Source organism: Micropterus salmoides, unplaced genomic scaffold, assembly GCF_014851395.1.
Source record: "Micropterus salmoides isolate LMB-PRFRI ecotype aquatic unplaced genomic scaffold, ASM1485139v1 Ms_hic_scaffold_16, whole genome shotgun sequence".
Lineage (NCBI taxonomy): Eukaryota > Metazoa > Chordata > Actinopteri > Centrarchiformes > Centrarchidae > Micropterus > Micropterus salmoides.
This window is the reverse complement of record NW_024040707.1, coordinates 29,388,978-29,410,380: the sequence shown is the minus strand read 5'-3', so window position 1 is coordinate 29,410,380 and position 21,403 is coordinate 29,388,978. Positions and strand designations below refer to the sequence as shown.

The following is a 21,403-nucleotide window of genomic DNA, read 5'->3' as shown; positions in this document are numbered from 1 at the left end:
CCGAACAATTACGTTGACAGGTCGGCAGTGTGGAACTATTTTTAAGTGTCCAAGAAAGACGCAAAAATCACCGTTTGCAGACACTGTTCTTCATTTCTGTGCATCCCTAACACAAACATAATCAATAGTCAAGTCACATTCACCTTTACACAATGTCTTCATCAGACAGATGTTTGGCAGCCCTATTCACTAAAGTTTAACTCTATTGAAAACCAACTATAAATTCCATTTGCAGCAGTTGCGTTTGCTAAATGAAGCATGCTAGTCATTACAGAATAGCTCTATGGAGACATAAAAGTTTATGTCAGTTGTAACTGTTCAAGGTCTTAGGTCTTTAGTGTTGAGGGCACAAGTCTGAACAATTTAAAGTCTTAGAATAGAAAGACCTGGTCACGTGTTAACATCCACTTTTAAGTGCCCTTTATTCCACTGTGGTCATATCTTCTAAAGGGAAGGGATACATGTCCAGCTTTTATTAGATGTTTACCCTCACTCAGTGTGTCACATTGTAAAGGGAAAAGAATCTGACTAAGCATACCACTGAGCTTCATAGGTGGTGCTCTCTGTGTGTAGGTATTTGAATGCTCTAAGGAATTCTTTGTTGTTTCAAAGCATAGCAAAATGATGTCATTGTTTTGAAGGCAGTAAACCTGGAGGCATTGAACTCAGAATAGTGTGTGTGTGGTCTTCATTCCCTGTATTTGGCTTAGGTGCCCTGGGATCTTTGGCCAGAATGTCAGGAGATGACCCTACAGGTCAGAGGTCAGTGGCTCAAGGCAAATATGTTGCTATTATTGGACATGAATGGACACAATACCCTGATTTGCTTTTAGACTTCTATTGAGTTACTCACATTTCAACAATACTATTTAGCCAGTGAAAGAGATTATCAGTTTGAGAAATGTTACGCTCCTTGTTTCTTTTAAAAATATGTTTATTTTCTATCACACAAAATAATATAATTACAGAGCTGTACACATTTTACAAATTACACATTTCCATAATCAGTGGTTATGGTTTTAGAATAAAATGCAGCATAATTTATAGGAAATTCCTTTGGTGGTTGGGCCCATTCCTTTTAGGAACAGTCCTATGAATTATACCTGAACTAGACCAGTCTGGACTGCAAATACCCATAAATGGCTTGTGTTAACTAAAAAAACCATCTTAATGCTATCAAGACAAATGAGAGAAGGAATCAAAAAGCAGTAACACATGGGACAGTGGTAAAGGAGCATCTATTAAAGCTTTTAAAAAATAAAATATTTTACTGATAAATACACAAAATGAACTACAATTTACAATCACGGCAAAAACATTACACATTCATCTGACTGAAATTTAACCAGACCATCACAAACAACATTTTCATTCCTTTCGCAGTCAAGGGAAAGCCACTATTTGGTTGAACAGGTATTAGTGAGATCTCTCTCAGCATTCATGCGTGTGATTTTGATCCAGGACATGCAGCTGAAGCACTTATGGTTGAAAACCCACTGGCCGGACCTTCATCTCCACTTTCTTCAGGGAGTAGTGGGACCCATGCCAGCCGTACCAAGTGATCCCATCTGTTTTCTTTGAGTGCTCACCGTAGCGGTAAAAAACACCATTCAGGTTTGAGTCTGTGCAGCAGTTGTACCAGTAACCACCTGGAAGGATTTGAGGGGAAATAATTAGACTTGGTATTAATTGGAGGGAAATATGTACCTGTAACGTCTGCTGTAAATGACTCCATGATTTGTTTTGCTCTCACAATTTACCTTTGCGCAGGGAAGCACAGTCATCCACACATTTGTCATTGTCCTTGTTGATGGTGCTGAAGTTGGTGTTGTTGTGGTAGCGCATGGAGTCTCCAGCATTCCCACTGTAGTTGGCAAGAAAGAGCTTGTAGCTGTTGAGCTCATTACCCACAGAGAACATACCATACTCAGCATAGCGGGTCTCTCCTTCCCAGTCCTGCATTGGAAAACAACATATAGCATGATTTAAAGAAGGACAGTCATAGAACCTGAAAATATAGGCTCATATTAAATGGAAAGCTAGTTTAATTTATTATTCATTTTCTTATACTCAGTGCCCATGGGAATAAATTAGTTCTGTGTTTATGCCCTCTTGCTTTTGGCTATGAAATGGTTTGACTATGGTTTGTGTATTCTTGCTCTTTAGTGTCTCAGCCCAAATTTAAATTATTGCCATGTTTTCCAACACATACCTCCATCTCAATCCTGAGCATACTGGGCTGCCTTGTTAGACGAAAGATGTGGTCATTGCCTAGCCAGAAGTCTCCTCGGATTGATCCAAACCCACTTTTGTACTGCTTCCAGTCACGTTCGAATGATATCAGACCAACCTTGCGCCTTTGGATCAGAGTCCAACCACCTCCATTTGTCTCCATATCGCAGAAGACCTAGTGTTCAGAAGTAGTACCAAAATGTGATCAAATGCAGAGAGAAGACGGGGGCCTTACTGTGCTCTACCAAAGTACATAAAGAGACATTATATATGCATACACATACAAGAGTCAAGTATAACTTACATTCAGCTCAGGTGCACCCAAAAACTCATTTTTAGGCAGTTTGTACTCGCCAGAGATCTTGTAGTTCTTGCTGTAGAGGGATGCGCAGTCATAGATGGCATCTACAAAAAAAGAATCTCTTCAGTTACTCCAAAACCATATGCAGTTTCATGAGCAGTTTTTAAAATGTCAGTGTCATAAATTCTAACAGCTTTATGGATATGTGAGTGAATAGACAGATTTACTTTACCACCTCCAAAAGCAAAATAGATTAAAACGTAGGGAATATGAATAGTTCCCCTCTTTTACTTGTGGCACAGTATGGTGAATGCTATTAATAGGACTATGAAATCACAGTGGAGTAATGAGCCCAATAGAAAATGAGATGGAAAGCTTGCACTTCTTTTAATCTTTGCACCCCTTCCTGTTCAGCCCTCCTGTCTCTAAATACCTCAAGTTTTAAAAAGACCCTTTGTGTTCCTTTTGCCAGCGACAAAAAAGTGGCCCTGTTAGACCACACAGTTAAGGTATTGAAATAATAAACTACGTCATGCCTGGTTAACCTCTCTGCAGCAGCCAGTGCTGATTAGTGGTGTGTTAAAGTTGGGATGAACGTCGGAAATTATTTGGCTCTGATGGAGCGAGCTCTTTATTGACAGCCCTGCAGATGGGACTCTGCAACTCCAAATTAATGCTTTTGACTGCTGTCGGGCAGCTTTGAAAAAGTGTGCACTGTAATCTGTCTCACAGTGAATTTACAACAGTTGTTTGAGGCCCACAAAGTCATGGACAAGGCTGATTATAGTTTTCAGCTAAAATAAGTAGATAGTGTTACTCACATTCCAGTGAAATGATGGCTTATGATTTTCTCAGCTTTTTATTTACTGGTTTATTTTATCAATTCAAATATTTGTACTCTTCCCAATGAGAAGCCCTTGTAATGTATTCAAACTGAACTTCACAAAATCTGTGCGTATGTGTGGAAATAATTTTGACAGTAAGAGTGTGAATTTCACAGGCTAGAAATAGAAAGGCAGGTAGCTCAAAAATGCACTTAAGTCTATTTTGTATATGTAAATAACTTTCACATGAATTCAATTTCACAAAAATAATTAATAAGCTAAAAAAAAAAATTCTGCATTTGTTTTTAGATATAGTGACACCAACTAGCAGCACACAAAAAATTGTTGCAACTGTTAATATAGTGGGAAGGAAATGAAAGTGTTGATGCTCACCTGATGAAGTTTGAGTAGCAGACTGAAGGGTTTGTAGCTGCATGATCTCCACACGGTTGTTGATTTCTGAGTACTTGCTCTCTGCCTCTATGACCCGGGCTTCTTGCTTCCGGTTCTGCTTCTCCATCTCCATTACTTGCTTCACAACGTTCATCAAGTCTGTCTCCTGCTTGCGACTCAGCTCGTCAAGGAGACTGGTCAGATTGGCCACTTGAACCTTAAGAGAGCGCACCTCATCACAGCACTGAGCCTTTGGAGGCTTTGGAGGTGCCAGTCTCTTCTTGGGATTCTGGGCCCATGTCTCTGCCAACAAGAGCAGTGTGACCCCCAAAGCCACTATGTTCAAATTTACTTTTACCATTTTCTATAAAAAAGTTTGAGATTTGAGAATCTCAGGCGTTCGAGTGCTTTTGTTGTCCAAAAGCAGGTTGTCTCCTGTAGAAGGTCTTTGCTGGAAATTTCGGACAAGAGCTTTGGCTGACCGGTTGAGTTGGTCCTCTTTGGCCAATGGCTTAGTTCCTCAGTGAAGCCCTCCTCTGCCTGAACATCTTAAATATTTTGTATGTGGGTCCCTCCCCCTTTCTGCCGGTGAGCACCACTCACTGTGCTGACCCTTTCCAACCCTCTGGGTGGAGGGCCTTAATCGTCCCTCCTCCCCCTGCCACCCCTACCTCTCCCTTCTCGTCTTACTTTCACTCGGGATTTTGCCCACGTTTCTCCATTCTTTGTCAGGTGTTGAAGGTTTCTGGGCAGTTACGTTTTTGTTTTTTTTTACCTCTGCCTGGAAGAGCAACATAAGGAGCTGAAGAAACAAAATAAGGCTACTGTCTGAAGTCATTGACTTCCAGTTAGCTCTCATTACAGTGTACAAAATGCAAACTCTTGTGTTCTTTTAACTCATTTAGCTACACAGAAACATTGTTAAAACATTTGAATACTTGTTTAGACTTTAGAGCATGTAATTTCCTTCCTTGTCTTGAAACATAAATTACCCTGTTAATGACAGATTTTACTATATCATTGGGGCTCAGTAACTGCAGTCTTCACATGCCAAGACATGTGTGAAGTCGCTAAGTACTCTTAATTGTAGGTTAAGTGTTCTATTGATGCTGCCTTTTTTTGGCAGATTTTTTAAGCAGGTGTGTTTTCTGCAGAACTGTTCAGAATCAAATTTCAAGAGGGCGTTGATACAACGGCATGAGTGAAACCTTCAAGGTAAAATCAGACAAAAATACAGTTTGCATTAAGCGGAAACAATTTGTTGAGGAGATGGCAGGCAATGTCTAAAACATGCTGTGCATGTGTGATGGCAAAATGTTACACATGTTACACATGTAGACATGGGTACATATTCAAAGTAGCTAAAATGGTATGCTGTTAGCCACTAGAGAACCGTAGAGCAACAAAATGAAATTATATTCTCATGACTGCTTGTATTTTCTCCTCTGTGTTATAGTACAGATTATACTGACATTGGTTTTCATGTTGCAAAATGTACAATTTGAAAATAATTTCACTGTAAGCATTGGAAAGCACAGGAAACACTGTAATCAGCCAAATATAATCATTAATGTTCCAGTTTGTTTTTATGCCTTTGTGATTCTTCTAGAGAGGAAAAGATTAGTCAATTAACAGAAAATGAATCGATAATTGTTTTCTAACCTTTAGTATATTCTGGGAAGCTTTACTGAGAAATTGCCTGTACACTTAAAAAAAAGGCAGAAGAACCTCTACAGGTCCAAAATGAATCACTTGTTGTGCATATTGTGATTCATACTGCTGCTTTTTTATATACACACATGAATGCATTCATTCTTCAAGACTCACAGTGTAAATAAGGACATTGTCTTTGAATTCATTTTGGTTTTCTTGTAGGTTGCGTGACCACATTCAGGTAGATGATGAGATGAACAGGCTCTATGCTAACATTGCTCCCAAGCCGCTCCTAAATGAAAAAATGTGGGAGCAAACAAAGAAACTTAAGAGCGCAGTATGTAACACAGTGTTATTAACAAACAATTTATTACATACATAGTTATACTGTGTGTGTTTGTGTATGGGCTTTTTGTTGTGTCCACTATACTTTTGGGGTTTGACAGCTAGGGCTGCAGATATGTCCTGGCCAACACATCATATTCTTCAGACTTAAGAAAACATCTTTGGTACTGATCGCTGCAAAAATCACACCATAATTCATTTTTAATTATTAAAGCTTTTCAATGATAATGATTAAAAAACAGAGGTTTTCTTGAATTTAAATCCTGTGGAATTTCTGTCCATTCTATGTATTTCACAGCATCTTCACTGAGGAGCTGCCAGCCCTGCCAGCTTAGAGGAGATGCCTTTGTAAGATTATGCCAAAGGGGTGACTGTGTGTTTTTTGGGGATGTCAGAGTATACCTCGGGTATTGAGACAGCTGTGATACTTAGCTGTGTGTGATCATTGCCGTGCAAAATAGACAAACTGCCATGATGATAGGCCAGTGAAAGCTGCAAATACAGGGAGTTGTGCATAACAGTACTAACTGAGACAAGGCTGAACCAGGACATTCCTTTCAGTTTTTACTTGAACTTTATAGGTTTTCCCTTCTCCACATGGAGAGGAATGAACTGTCTGGTAAAGGCAGTGATGGAGGCGTCTCCGTGTTCATAGACAATACCAAATGTTCATAGTACACACTGAAGTACAGTAGATTTATTTCTGACTAGTTGGTGTGCTATGGAGCAATGTTTTTATGGGTTGGACTGTATCTTGTGTGTATGCACATGGACCATGCGATACACATTCCCGTTGGGACTAGAACAAAAAAAATCCAGAAGTGAGAATATTTCAGGCTCAGCTGCACGTATTTGTGCTGTTTGATATTGAACATTTCTTTTTGACTTTTGACTAAATCTATCTTGTGCAGTTCCCCTAACTTTATGAAAGTGCTGTACTAAATCACTGGAGTACCCCCTTAAACACTATTTGCAGTTTCAGGCACATAATTCCCAAACATTTGTCTATATTTATGCTGTTTATGCATTTCCTTGTCTATAAATATACCACGTACTGTACAGGATGACATTGATTTACAAATCCTAATCCGAGTAATTTAGTAATATTTTTCAGCCGTATGATTTTATCTAACTTATAGAAGCACAAGCAGCGCTGAAAATCACAACTGTTGAATAAAAATCCATTTTGACACTTTCACCCTCGTCTGCCATCTTACTACATAATCTTGCAAGTCTTTAAACCTCAGGCTTTTTGTACCTTCTGCCAAATGCTTGGCAGGTGTCCCTCATTTTTCCACACTTGGTCAGGCAAACAAATAAGGAAACTGTTTAGATTATTCTGCTCAGCATCATCTTTGAGTCATGGGAACTGCAGTTCAGAGCACAAATTCCAAAATATTACATAATTACAAAATGATCTGTTATTGCTTTGATGTATCACACTTTAAAGGCCAAGTATTTGGATGTGTTTAGCTCTTCCTTTTCCAAGGCATTTTGCTTCCTGAATATCGCTGGCTACTTTTTACAACTGGTCACCACTTTGCAATTTCACTTTTACTCATTGCATGTTTTTTATTTTGACATGTGCTTTTAGTTTCCTGTTATTGGTTTTTTTTGCTGATGCATATGGGAGTAATAGGCCAATTGTCATCTTTATACAAATGTAATAGGCAGACTTCATATTTATTTTGCTGCAGTGTCCAAATTATCAAAGGCAAATTCTGAGCACTGATTATATCGAAAACATGATCGTCCCGAAAAATCCTCCAGTTGTCCAAAAAACAACTTTTATGGACAGCTTTCCATAATAATATGGTTGGCCCCAATATTTATTTTCCTCAGTCACGTGTACCTACTGGTGCTCTTAGCGTAAACCACAAACAAATGTGATAATTGTAGCATGCAGGATAAGTCAGTTACCACATTAAATGTTCTCCTTACCTCAGTCTTACCTTTCCTCTTCAGATGATTTCTACCAGAGAGAAACTATTTAAAGGTACTTCAGTTAAGATGAGTAACTTTGTTATGATTTGTCAAATAAAATTAAGCTACATTAGAAACAGTTTTCAACCCTGCTGCCAACATGGAGACAGCAGAAAGTTTGCTGGTGTATTTTAAAGAATCTGAATGACTTTGAATTTCTACAGTTGGTAGATGTTTCCAACTGTTAAATAATGTAATGTTTGATGGTGCATAGTGCCTGTTGACCGTCCTGTAAACCTTAACCGTAAGTCATTGATGTGCGTCAGTCTCTTGGAAAAATGTGGATTTTCTCATTTCCCCAACTGCTCTGTGAGTCACATCTCACTCTCCAGCAATGCATCCCTGCGGCATCACTTTCCTCTGGCCCTGGACTCTGTCATTCTGTGCTAGTACAGGAAAGTCCAGCTGGATGCTGTTTTATATGTTTAGCATCACGCTGTTTTTCCTTTCAAAACAGCTTCTTTAAACACCATTTACCCTCTAACCATGTTTTACCAGGCTCTGTGTGAAGAAGGCACGGCTCCTTTTAAAATTAGAGGTATTCACTAAACTTTAACCAAAGCCCCCTTCCTTTATATGACTTCCTCTGGAAGCAACACATTTCATTGAACGTATTTTTAACTTTCCCCTTTTAAGACAAGTTGGACACCCTGCTGTGCTAATTGTGGCAGTCATCTATCTTTGATAAGTGTGAGCTGACAAAACAAGGTGTTTCTAGTCAGAATATGTTCACAGACTGCTTTTGTGTCCCTAAATACAGTGGAAAACGTTTAATAATCAAACAGTGACCACTGGGGCCAAGCTGTCAGCAGATCACTCATGGGTTCAATTATGGGAAAGGCAGGAGATGAAAGCAGGAGTCAGTGGATTCCAGGGCTTATATGTCAAAACTTTGAATTACATAATCTTTATTAACAGTAACCTCTCCCACCTGTCAGCTCTGTTCACACAGACGATCCTCAGTTTGAAGTGTACACATTTTGGTATCAGTTTGGCTTATTTGAAGGCATTATATTTCCTTGAGGCTCTTACACTCAGTATTTTGTGAATCTTTCATGTATCCTGTGTTTAAAGAAAGCTAACGGCAACATTTCCCTTTTTTATCTTAGATTGTCATAGTAGCAATATGGTTATGATTATTCTTTGAATTAGTGTAATGTATACCTTTTGGCATGTTGATATTTACCAAAGGACAGTGACTTTGATTGTAAAGACAGGGTCCTACATTACTGCTTGGTATTTACTTCACAGCCTTTATCGTGTCAGTCTCGAGTACAAGACAGTATTGCAGTACACTTACAGTAGCAGTGGATTCACTGTGATGCACTTATTAACGAACATAAAAGACAACAAAAAGTGCCATTTTGTTTTTTAGTGTAAAAATGATTAAATTATTGTACATTTTCAAATATATACTTAAGATTATTTACTCACAGTCTTAACATAATTGTTAAAACAGTTACCATGTATGTGCATTTCATAATAATACTGTGGGTAATAATCTGCAACTCAGTTAAACCAGGTCACGTATAGGGGTAAAATAAACTCTTCAATATTTTCATAATGAAGGAGACTGTATTCACCGGGGCATCCTGCAGCTCAGAGAATGGCAGACTTTATTCCCTGTGCAGACCATCAAGAGGTCTGGTGGCTGAAGCTGGTGATCACTACCAGGTGGCCTCTATTGTTGTACAGCAGATGTGGGCCAGGCAGTGGCCGTCTGCTTGCCCCTCTACAAATCCAGTAGCTGGGACAAACCGTACTGGACGGGAAGACGGTGGCTACTATCCTTTTAGAATGGTTCCCCCTGCTTTGTGCAAGAACAGCCATGTGGCACTGCTTCAGAGAGACCTTTCGTGACACTGGGATGTAAAAACCGTTATGTCACAGGACAGAAAAATAAAACCACTTGTGCACACATTTAGGGATTCCATTGCTTTTTGCTAACCATTAAGTGTTTTAGCTTTGTGGGTATGAAAGTGATCTCGGGCGTATAAGTAGGTCTTACCGTTAATTGAAGTCTGTGCAAAAATTAAAAAACTGTCACTTTATCATAACGCTGTACACTCTTTAACTACTTCTGTCTATGTCCATGCATTTAGAATGGATTCCTCAATGAATTTGACCAATAGAAGAATACCGTTGCCTCTTTGACCAATAGCTGGCGTTTTGCTGATCTATACATACATACATATACATATATATCTGGTTTAATCTTTTTGTTTAAATGAGACAACTGCACTTGTGCTTGTTTCCATTGTTCAGTAGAAATCTATGTTGGCATGAGTCAGTTTCAATTGAACAACTAAAAATGAATGGATCAAAGAACTGGCGTCTTTCATTGGGAATTTTTAATGGATAATGTCACTGAAAATTTTGTCAATATTTAGCCCACTAAAGTTTTTTCAAAAACAGTGTATACGGATCTCTTTGCCCTCATAGCAACAGCAGCATTCCAATGAGGTAACTGTCAGGATTTTGTTCCCCCTTGGGCCACCGGAGATGCTTTGTTCTTTCGGGCTCTTGACTTGAAGGTGAGGAACCCAGGAGACACATTTTACAGTGGGGTCCCAATAAGGTTACTGTGTGGTGTAAATAAACATGGGTGGAATGGTTTCACCAGCTGATGCCTCAGTAGCCCCCTAACACGCCTAACTTACTTGAAGAAAAAGAAAACCGAAAAATGTTATGTGATGATGCAGCAGAAGATGGACCTGCTGTTTCTATGTATGCCATTTCAGCACGGACCATTTTGTTTATTTGGCATTATTTGAAATACCACTGTTAAGAAAACAAGTTTATAATGTCCTGTTCACAATGCCGCATTCCAAAGTACTGAGCTTTATGATAAGCTTCACTGAGAAAGCAGATTTTGGTCATTGCGAAGAAATTGTTTCAAAGTCAAGGGATACTAACTAAGTGTTTCCCCATGTTGCAGCATCTGCTTGGTGACGAAACAACCACCTTTTTGTCTTGATGTTTTTTAGAACCATAAGAGACAAAGGGCTAGTCAGATGATGTCAGAGATAACGTCAACCCTCCTTAGCCACAAACATCCCATGACAATCTGGAAGGAAATGGGTGACTGAGGTAACTACTTCCTATGCCTCCATGCTTTTCTCATGCAGTGATGCATGTGATGCCACTGTTTCTTAAGACACACAGAGGCCAAGATCTGTATTTGATAATGACAACATGTTGGCCATTATTTCCATAGAAGATGTGTGCATGCCCGGCATGAAGAGCTATGTTCTGCTCAAGAATTAAAGGTTTAAGAAAGGAGTCATTTTAGCTGGTGTTGACTGACTCTGTTCAGATACAGTGTTATTTAAGATATTATCTAATTGAAAGATGGTGCATTGGTCATGTCACAACTGGTATCAAGTATCAAGGTACCCTATCTCTGGGCTAATGGTTAATTCTGTTGTTTGTTTTGTTGTTTGTCTCTTTTTTTTAGTGTTTTATTTGCATTTCCTTCAATATCTTTGTGTTTTAATTAATTTTAATGCCCTATGTAAAGCATTGTTGAATTGTCTCTGTTTGGACAGGGTTATACAAATAAATCTGCCTTACCTTGCCTTGCCATTTATCATATTATATTTTATGTGTTAACAGTCAGTAATACAGTATCATTTTCTTTTTCGAAGCTCAGTCATGCGGCTAAAAAAGAAATTAACCGACGGCAATGTTTTTGTCATTTTCTAAGTGCCCATGACTGATGTCTGAATGGGTTAGTCTGTGTAGCATTTTCTGGACAGAGAAGGAAAACAACGCAAGTTCTTGCTACATTGGTCACTGTAAAATAAACAAACAAGGGTCATTTGAAATTGAATTTTTCTCCAAAAGAAGAGTTTTAGGAAACAGAATAAGGGGCATCTTAATATTATTAAATGTTTCGGAAGACTGTCAACCTTTCAAGGCTTTCAAGAGCTACTGTTATTTAATTTAAAGGTTACACAGTAAAACTTAGTTCCAACATTTCATATCCAGAGGTAATTATTATTTTTAAAGAGGTTTGCATTGTTAGTGCATAGTGTTGAATGTCTGCACTTCAAAGAAAGCAGCAGTTGCTCCAGTTCGAACAATTGTGCCTTTTACAGGTACATTTCATTCTTAATGTATTCTTATTTATTAAAGAGGTGGTATTATGCTTTTTGGCTTTTCCCCTCTCCTTTATTGAGTTATATAAATATATCCAAAGTCCAGCCCAAAGGGAGTTCCCATCTCCCACAGAAAGCCCTGCTTTGAACCGCTTGAAAGCGAGAAGTGATGGCGGGACAGAAATGTGCTTGAAAGTTTTCGGAGTGGAGGAGCTCCAAGAGGCTGCTGGGGAAGCCTGTGCAAATCCGCGGGAGGAGTGTGTGAGGCCGGCCGGCCGCTCACAGAGCCCTCTGCTCCCGCCGTCACACAGACCGCTGCAGCAACAACGCCAGAGGAAAACACTGCTGGAAGGTTTTCATACCGCTTATCTGTCTTTACATTCTGATGAACAGTTCAACGTTTAGTCCTGATGGTGAGATGTGGAACAATGATGTTGTGGACTTGAGAGTAACTTATACCATCTGCTAGGTTACGTTCGCATTCTGAAGCGGCTTTGTTTTGGATCACACTACCGTGTTTGTTACGACCCGCCCTTCTCTGCTTCTGATTGGCTAGTAGTCCTTACCTGGAAACTGTGCATGTGCAGCTCCCAACAAAGATTTTGTACAAGTAAGATGCATCACTCTGTAGCTCAAGAGCAGAGCGTACAACACACAGGGTGAAAAGAGGAGCTGCAGCAATGTGCAGTATAAGAAAAATATGGTGTTTTTTGAAAATTAAACCATGTAAACCTGTTCTGGTACAACCCCTAATTGAGATGTTGAACCTGAAAATGAGCATAATACCACCTCTTTAATAATATTAATAATTAATTATTGTTGCTTTGTAGGTTCTACCTCACAGGCTCTATACAGAAATATGTCAAGCAGTAGGACAATTTTCTTGTAAAGATGAGGTCATCTTGGATTTCCTTTTAGTTTCTCAAAATTTCCTTTTTGTGCCCTTTTACCTTGGGAGATGTTTGTTTCCGAGACAATGGTTGGTTGAAGCAGTGTAGTAAGTGTTTTAACTCCACCCGCTTCTCCTCTGTAGTCTTCTAGCACAAGGTCTGTGCAATGGAAAGAACCCCAAGGTGCTAGATAGATTAGTTCATTCTGCTGGGAATATTGGTGATTGCATTTTGGCTGCCCCACGATTGCACCGCTCTTTAGGCACAAAGGCTAGAGAAGTGTCGGACAGCTAGTGTCACTTCCAGTTTTACTGTAGTGGAGCAAATAGAAGGTTGAGAGTATGAAATATCGGCAACTGTAATGGACCAGCTAAGCAGTTTCTTTTTGGCTAGCCTTCGTCACATCTATGGACTGAGTGTACGTGACTTTCAACCCAATCAAACAGTCATTCAAAAACATTATTATGTATATAAACAGCTTTTTCTGAAAGGACTGAACTTGCTCCTTGCCAGAGATGTATTATAAAGAACGGCACTTGAACAACTCAGTCCAGCCAGGAAACATTCAATTGTGTGGTTCCACTGACGGAAGGGTCAACCACGCATGCGTAGTAGAAGTAGAATCGGTGGGGGAAAATGCTTTTTAAACCTTATTTTGGTGCAAAGTCATCCATCTTTTTCAGTGATTTATGTCAGGTGATTTTTAAGTCCCACAATTATGGCTTTCTCTCCATTCACTCAGATAGGTGCCTGGTCTTGTTAGTCCGACATAACTGGAGGTGTTACCACGATGGCTGCCGAATGGCAGGACTTGCAGCTTCAACAATTTTGTCCTCACGCACAATTCTTCCTAATGCATATGTGGTCTACATTTGTGATTTCCTCGTGTTTACTAACTTCTACATGTGCTTAAACTCTCATACATATTTTAATTGAAAAGTTCTCTAGATTTTTTTTGAGTATGCAGTATTACTAGTTTTGGCAAGTAAGTAAAGTAAACAAAATCCAAAGTGAATCAATTCTGTGGACCTTGATTCAGCCTTTCCTTGAACAGCGATTAGATAGCCATTCCCATTTTGAAGTTATTATGTTCAACATCAAGGAATGGCGTCAACTCTTGGCAAGCAAAGGGCCAATAAATCAGTAAGAATCAAGTGAATATCTTCCTAATTAGATTAGAGTAGGTCCAGTAGTGAGGCCCCATTTTTCCACTTTGCGAGATTTGCATTCATCTTACCCTTTTCTGGGGGGAAATATCTGCTATATCCTCAGGGATCATGCTCACTCTTCTCAATGACATTTGAATAATTGAGATGGGGATTGTAGATTAATTTACTGGAGTCAGTGGAATTTTCTTTCTAGAGTTTAATATTTGAATAGATAATATACATATCTACTCCCTCAAGGTAATCATGGCTAAATGTATTGTAGCATTGTTTTATTAATCAAAATCTGTTGTATACATGGAGGTTTAGAATTTGCAGTGTGATACATCATTTTTGTTACGCTCTTAAGACATAAAAATAGTGATTTGCATGCATCTACCTAGGCACCAATTGAAAAATATTTTCATAGCCACAGGCCCAAAAAAAGTATTTCAAGGTGATTGTTTTTACTTCTCATTACAGAGATATATCAGAGGTATTTAAGTAGCAGTGGTGCAGTGCTCTGTGTTTGTAACAGAGAGGGCAATGAAAATTCCAAGTCATAAAGTAAGTTTCAAAAATGTTCAGGATATGGCCAAATGTAGGTCTAGGGTTTTAGTTTAAATTACACATCCTGCAGTCTGGCCTTGTGCATTTTGAACAGACCTTCGGTTCTGAACTTCTGAGGAAAAGAGCCATGTGCTAATCTCATTCAGGATTTACAATTAAACTCCAAAGAAATCTGATCCAGGATACACAACACATTGTCTAAATTTCACAGCAAGATAAAAAATAATAAATCATGACGGTTTTATAGTTGATAGAACTTACGCTCAAGCTCTGTTCAGTGACTTGCCTATGTCTCACAGAAGCAAATCAGAGAAAGGTTCCAGTTAGGAAGTGATACTCGTGGCCCTGCACGAGAGAGAGGCTTGACAGTGGTTTCAAGAAGTTTTCTGCTTGCTAATAGTTTGGAGCTTTTACTTGAGGAGAACGTTATGTGAGACTTGTCATCTGGATACATTTAGACTGTGTGTGCTTAGAGCTGGCAGCCAGATGGCTTCAGCTGAGGGACAATGAAATCTCCAGGGTACGTAGGAGAGAAAGCCCTTATTCTGATTTGTCTCCTCAGATGAAACCACATCTGGGCAGCTTTAGCATACCTCTGCAGCTTGTCTGTGGTGGGACATGGAGGCCTTGCAGTACTTTGTTCATTTGGTGCTTGAACGTTTTGACGACAAGTAGTAATTTGTACATTCAATTTAATTGACCAAGTATACACAACATACCTGTGTTATATCGTCACTGTTTTTCAGAGTACTGGATGGTAGTTGTGTTTGTTGAAGACTGTGGGATAGTTATTGAATTGCTTGCTGAAACAGTACATGTCTCTATATCAAGCCCCATGAGAGTCACAGACAAATGGTTATTTACTAAAATGAGCTCACTTTGTCATGTTATGCAATCACATGCTGTCTTTTAATTTTCCTCTTGCACCCTAATCATCTGTTTACACCAACGTCTTTTGAAAAAACTCTTCAAATGCTAGAGTACATAGAAGGAAAATATTCATTGTCACGCAAAATTACAGAAAATGAAGAATGTAGTGATCACTATTTGGTTTAGCTTTTAGCTTAAATCTTATTTGTATATCAATTTTGAATAATTTGCATAATACACGTTCCTTTTGAGATCACTTCAGTACTTTAATTTAGCAACTTAATATTTCATGAGGTTTGCGCTGTTTCCTCAGAGCAAGAAGATTCTGGGTTCACTAATCTGTTTTTTTTTTTGACAAATATATATATATATAGAGAGAGAGATATTGTTTATTAATATATACACACACGCATTATGGTTTCATTTATTTATTTTATTTTAATTTTTAATATATTAATTTTTTTATTTTGTAACAAACACACACACAAACACACGCTTACTGTTTTATTTATTTATTTTAGCGAGCGAGAGAGAGAGAGAGAGAGAGAGCTCACACCCTTGTCCCACCCCATTTCCTTCTCCCTCCGGTAATAATCTTCACACAAAGTTACCCAAGAATAAAGTAAATAATAACAGCAAATAAAAAGTGAGTAAATATTTATAAACAAATAATAATTAATATATAAATAAATCAAAATTAATTGAATGGATATAAGAGGCATGTGGCATCCAAAATGACTATTAAATATTAATCATGAGTTACAAAGCTGGTATACAAAAGGTTTACACAATCAGGTCACATCTTTCATCCTAAATCATCGAGATTAGGTAGTTATTTTCCAAAAAATGTAGGAAATTCCTCCTTTTTTAATGGGAAGGTATCAGACCTTCCTTTAATAGCAAAGGTTAAAGCTAGGGTAGGTACATTCAGATACATTTTTTGTTTTATTTGTTGAAATTCTCTTCTTCTACATCCCGACAGCATTAATAAATCAAATTCTCAAAGGAAAAATAAAACAGTCTGGTATCTGTGGTTGTCAAAGGCCTGTAATAATCCCAACCAAATAATTAATTTGGCCCAAATGAAATGATTGGCTGGTCTATCTGCTTGTCTACCTATTGTCGCACACTATGCTTGTGCACTTATTCTGCTTGAAAATGTGTTTTGGAGGAGTGGCTTTTGAAGTAGGCCTGAAAGGATTTCAATATCTAGTTGTCCCTGCCATCTTATCCTCAACCTTAGAACTTCACAGGTTTTTTCAGGTGCACTATTTTTGATTGCATAAATTAGATTTTTGTCATTTTTTGTTTTAGCTGAGTCAATCCCCCAGACCCTTGGCATTTCACAGTGATATTTTTCAAAATGAATATTGTTTGTAATGACTCATCTTTAACCTCTCTACCAGACGTCATTACCATGTCAAGGTTCATATATAGAGAAACAGTAAGTAAAACATGGGTTTTCCGTCCTACCAAACAAGACTCTAAACACTCCCGCCTACTTCCTTCCTACTGCTTTGTCAGCCTGCGCAGTCCTTCCCACAGATTCAATATATAAGCTCCATGGCTAATCCTCAACGATCCTGTAAAAAGGAGCAGATAAATTGGACAACCAACCAATACAACAAACCATTATCCCAAACCAATACAGAAAAAAACAAAACTTTTCCAGCTAAAGGTGTAGCACTCTAATATCACAAATCAAATATTACTTACTGACAATGCAATATTAATATAGTCTTTCTTTGGGACCCTAAAACTAAAATAAGATACATTTCAGCACTACTTGAATAGGCTACTACTGCTTGAATTTAAGATCAGCCTAAAATACAAGATGTGTGTACTTGAATCAGCGTAATTAACAACACTGCAAATTTACTTTTAATCAGCAATGAAACAAATGAAACACAAATGGGTAATAGTAGCCTGCATCTTATTTTATTATAACTTCCTTGTTCAGTCCTTAACAAATTGAGAATGAAACAAAGCACCAGACTCAATGAAACTGCAGAATGTCCTCCATCAGTAACACCAAAAAAGATTCTTAAATTTAAATGCTCCGTACTTGTATAGCGCCTTTCTAGTCTTTTCGACCACTCAAAGCGCATACACTGAGCCTCAAACGGAAACTAACATTCACACTCACTCATACAGGGGTTCAGTATCTTGTCCAAGGACACTTAGACACACAACCAGGGGGAGCCAGGGATTGAACCGCCGACCTTCCGATTAACGGCCAACCCGCTCTACCTCCTGAGCCCTTAGATTTGTATTCCATAAAACAGTTGCAAGTTCAACCCTTGTGTGTGAATGACTGAATGATCCAAGTAGCTAAACTAGTCTCTTTAGTCGTGATCTTTTCCATCATGGAGATATACCATGACCTCTGTTGAAAAGTTTGGGAAAAATATGACATGATGTGTTCTGTAGATGACCTTTCCTTTGGCATGAGCAGGACTCATCACACATACGTTATTCCTAAAGTTTAAACATTTAAGATGAGAGGCTTAGAAACAGGAAGAGAGTTGTGCTTTCGTCTGGCACTTGGGATTCAATGAGCTCATTCGCTTTATACCGGTGCTGGGAAGTTTTCAGAACCTAGCACCTCTGGTATCCTTCAAAAAAAAGATTCCGCGTGTCTGCCTTCAATCTGTTCCGGGAGACCAACAATACTTGGTATGATCTTTCACTTGAAAAAATGACAAAATGACAAAGACATGGCAACTAACTTTACTATTGTGATGCTACATTTCTGTAGCAGGCGTAGGTAATTAAAGTTATACCACATGAAGTTGTTCTTGTTACATAGAGGCACAGATCCGTGGCAACAGTTGTCATTAAAAGTTAAATATGTAAGATTTAGTGGCATCTAGCGGTGAGGCTGCGAATTGCAACCATCTGTCCAGTCTACCACTGCCCCCTACCCTTTCAAAGAGCTTAGGACGGCTACGGTGGCTGACACAGCACAAAAGGTGACTCTTCTGAGACAGCAGAGAGTAGCCAGTCAAGAAATGAGGTTTCTTTAGGTATATTTATTAAGAAATTATATTTACTTAATTATTCAGTAAAACCACGAGATTGCGACTTGGCTACTGACAGATAACATGGAAAATGTAAGCTAAGAGTGTGAAACATTGTTACTGTTTCTGAACCACAGTCCATTATAAACCACATAATAGATACATTTAGATACAATAGAACATTGACAAGGGAAAAACATTCATTCTCTCTGGGATTATGGACTCTTACCAAAATTGCCCGCAAGCAATAATATCTGGCCCGCTGCCAGATTATGGTGCTTTGATAGAGGCAAAAAATATAAATAAAGTACTTGATAGCGGTGCTGAAATAGACCTCAGTCATGGCAGCAACAGTTACTCACATATTCACTTCCTCTTTAGTGGTTTTGCCTACAAAATAAAAGCACAAGAAGCTTGTTTACTGATATGCTTTACTTGGAGTTGAACTGAGAGCCTTTACTTTGAATGAAATTTATAGAGTCTGTTGTCTGCTTGACACACCTCTGAAAGAGTCGTCAGAAAATTTGATTCCTCTAAATGTTCTCTGCCTGGAGATACTGGGGAAATGAAAAAGCCTCCGTAGGTTGATGGATACGGATCAAACACCAGAAAAAACACACTGCAGCGTGTAATGTGAGTCTGAAAAACAGTCACTTGCAGAATTCGTTTGTTGAAGAGAGAATTTTTTTTCCCCGAAGGCGGGATCGCACTCACAATCCTCGAGTTGCAAGTCCTACGTTTTACCAAATGAGCTAACCAAACACCATGTCAATGACATCCAATATTATGTTTTATATTCTCACCCACCATTTAATAGTTGAAAAAATTTCTCTGATGCAAAACTTACTTGCGCCTGATGTATGTTATTACTTCTTCTTCTTTTTCTTCTTCAAACATATGTATTCAACATAGTGATGAGTGTCGGCCTGAATTCTACCAGAAGTAGAAAAAGAAGAACGTAGTGACGAAACGTGCTCTGTAGTGCTGTTTGTCCGTTTTCAGCTACTGTAGAAACATGATGACGTAACATGGCGATGTCCATGGAAGGGGGGACCCGCGGTTATGTCATTTATATCTATAAATGGCTCATTCTAAGGTAATGAAAACATAATGGTTTATTATGTAAAGTCTTTACACAACACTGAAAACATGGTTATGGATATTATATTGCATTTCTGTCAATAGATCCTCAGAAATATTACACACTGGACCCTTAAAAAAGTGTTATAATTGTGTTATAAAATATATATTATATAATGAATATTGGAACATGATCAGCAACTCGGGGCATTGAGCACCCTGAAGTAAGTGAGTGCTTTTTCAAAATGACGTACAGCGGTCAGATTGTCTTCTGTTTCTAACAATGTACAAGATAGCTCCTGTTGTGATTATTTGTTGTTTTACCTGTCATCATGCATGTCTGCACCAGTATCCCCCTAAGCTTTGGCATTACCACTTGCTGTGCCATTTCATCACATTTTACCCTGTGTCAAACCAGATTTCTGACATATGTGCTCAAGTACCCTTCATCAGCTTTGCCTGATGTCCTCAGGAACTCCACTGCATACCAGCACTCTTCAAACGCTACATTTTACAGATGTTTTGGCTGTGGCTGCACACAGGTTTTGCAGTTTAGGAAATATAATAGACTTGCGTTTCATATAAGTGTTTCCAGATGTGGTGGTGGTGGTGGTGCATGTGTGTGGAGGGTGTACAAACGTCTTGACAGATAACGCATCATTTGACATACAGGCATTACAATGTCAATAGGTACATTTACTTTTCACAATAAACACCTTTCTGAAAAAGAGGAAACAATTATTTTACATTGCCAAAATGCATTGAGGCAGGTTTCTTAGTTGGCAATGGTAAGACTGCCTCATTGTTAAATAAATGTATTTTCTTGAAGGCATGTAAATGGCACAGGGACGTAATTCTCACTAACCACTGGAGAAACCTGGGTTCAATGTCAGGTTGTGGTTCAAGTGAATCTCAGTTAGCACTGTTTGTGAGTGGGATACCGGTGAAGGATCACAACTTTGTCTGTGCAGCACTATTTGTACATATTTGTTGGCTGGCACCTGCATGGAGAGGAGGAGGATCTGGGAAGGAAATTCTAAACCTCCTGGTGCTGGCTGGAATAGTACTTAGTGTCTACAACCTTCTCCAGGTCAGCCAGAGAGGGTGTAGCAGCAATACAGACTTCATTGGAAGGTAATTACATTATGAGTTGGGGAGAAAAGGAGGTAAAAAGCATATTTAATTTTTTGGGAACTTTACCTAGGTCAACACATTCAAGGTGTCAAAAGTTTCTTCAGGCTAGTTACATAATTAGATTAATAGATAATAGATAGATAATAGATAATTAGATACCTGCTCAATTGCCCAATTGTAATCAGTCACAATGAGGATTTGCAAATCTAGTAGATTTATGTACCAAATGTTTTTGTAACTACTTCAATTAAAAATATATGGATTTTCAGTTTATACAGTAATTTGGATATTACCGGCCACTTTATTAGGTACACCTCGCTTCTACCGGGTTGGACACCCTTTTGCCGTCAGAACTGCTTTAATTGTTCATGGCATATTTTCAACAAGGTATTGGAAACATGCCTCAGAGACTTTGGTCTATATTGACATGAAAGCATCACACAGTTTCTGCAGATTTGACGGCTTCATATCCATGATGCGAATCTACCGTTCCACCACATCCCAAAGGTGCTCTGTTGGATTGAGATCTGGTAACTGTGGAGGCCATTGGAGTACCGTGAACTCTTTGTCATGTTCAAGAAACCAGTTTGAAATGATTTAAGCTTTGTGACATGTTACATTATCCTGCTGGAAGAAGCCACCAGAAGATGGGTACACTGTGGTCATAAAGGGGGATGGACACGGGACTGTGCGATATGGCAAAAAATTCATATCCCAATAACGGTACATATCTCAAGATAGAACATTTTTTATAATTTCCAACTGTAACTTGGGATATTTCTCTGGATATTATAAAGGTAGGGTAGCGATTGTGGATAAATCCAACACCATGAAAAATACCATGATATAGGGAATAATGACAA

The 21,403-nt window shown here is 38.6% G+C and overlaps 2 protein-coding genes across 2 annotated transcripts in view; one reads left to right on the top strand and one right to left on the bottom strand.

Annotated features, from left to right (window-relative positions):
- Positions 1 to 21,403, top strand: part of LOC119905919 (serine/threonine-protein kinase mTOR) — a 101,920-nt gene that overhangs the window by 33,791 nt on the left and 46,726 nt on the right. The gene's annotated exons all lie outside the window — the stretch shown is intronic.
- angptl7 (angiopoietin-like 7) lies at positions 917 to 4,287 on the bottom strand. Its single transcript, XM_038723322.1, has 5 exons — positions 3,751 to 4,287; positions 2,537 to 2,637; positions 2,213 to 2,407; positions 1,761 to 1,956; positions 917 to 1,649 (listed from the first exon to the last, which is right to left on the bottom strand). Exons 1-5 carry the CDS (start codon positions 4,109 to 4,111, stop codon positions 1,480 to 1,482), a joined length of 1,023 nt encoding a protein of 340 aa, XP_038579250.1. The 5' UTR covers positions 4,112 to 4,287; the 3' UTR covers positions 917 to 1,479.

Bases quoted from the DNA above. Each gene is read 5' to 3' on its own strand.
- angptl7 (XM_038723322.1), bottom strand. From the start codon at position 4,111: ATGGTAAAAGTAAATTTGAACATAGTGGCTTTGGGGGTCACACTGCTC. The intron at 2,408-2,536 runs GTAAGTTATACT...TCTGAACACTAG, and splicing joins TGGGTGCACCTGAGCTGAAT to GTCTTCTGCGATATGGAGAC. The intron at 1,650-1,760 runs GTAAATTGTGAG...AAATCCTTCCAG, and splicing joins CTGTGCTTCCCTGCGCAAAG to GTGGTTACTGGTACAACTGC.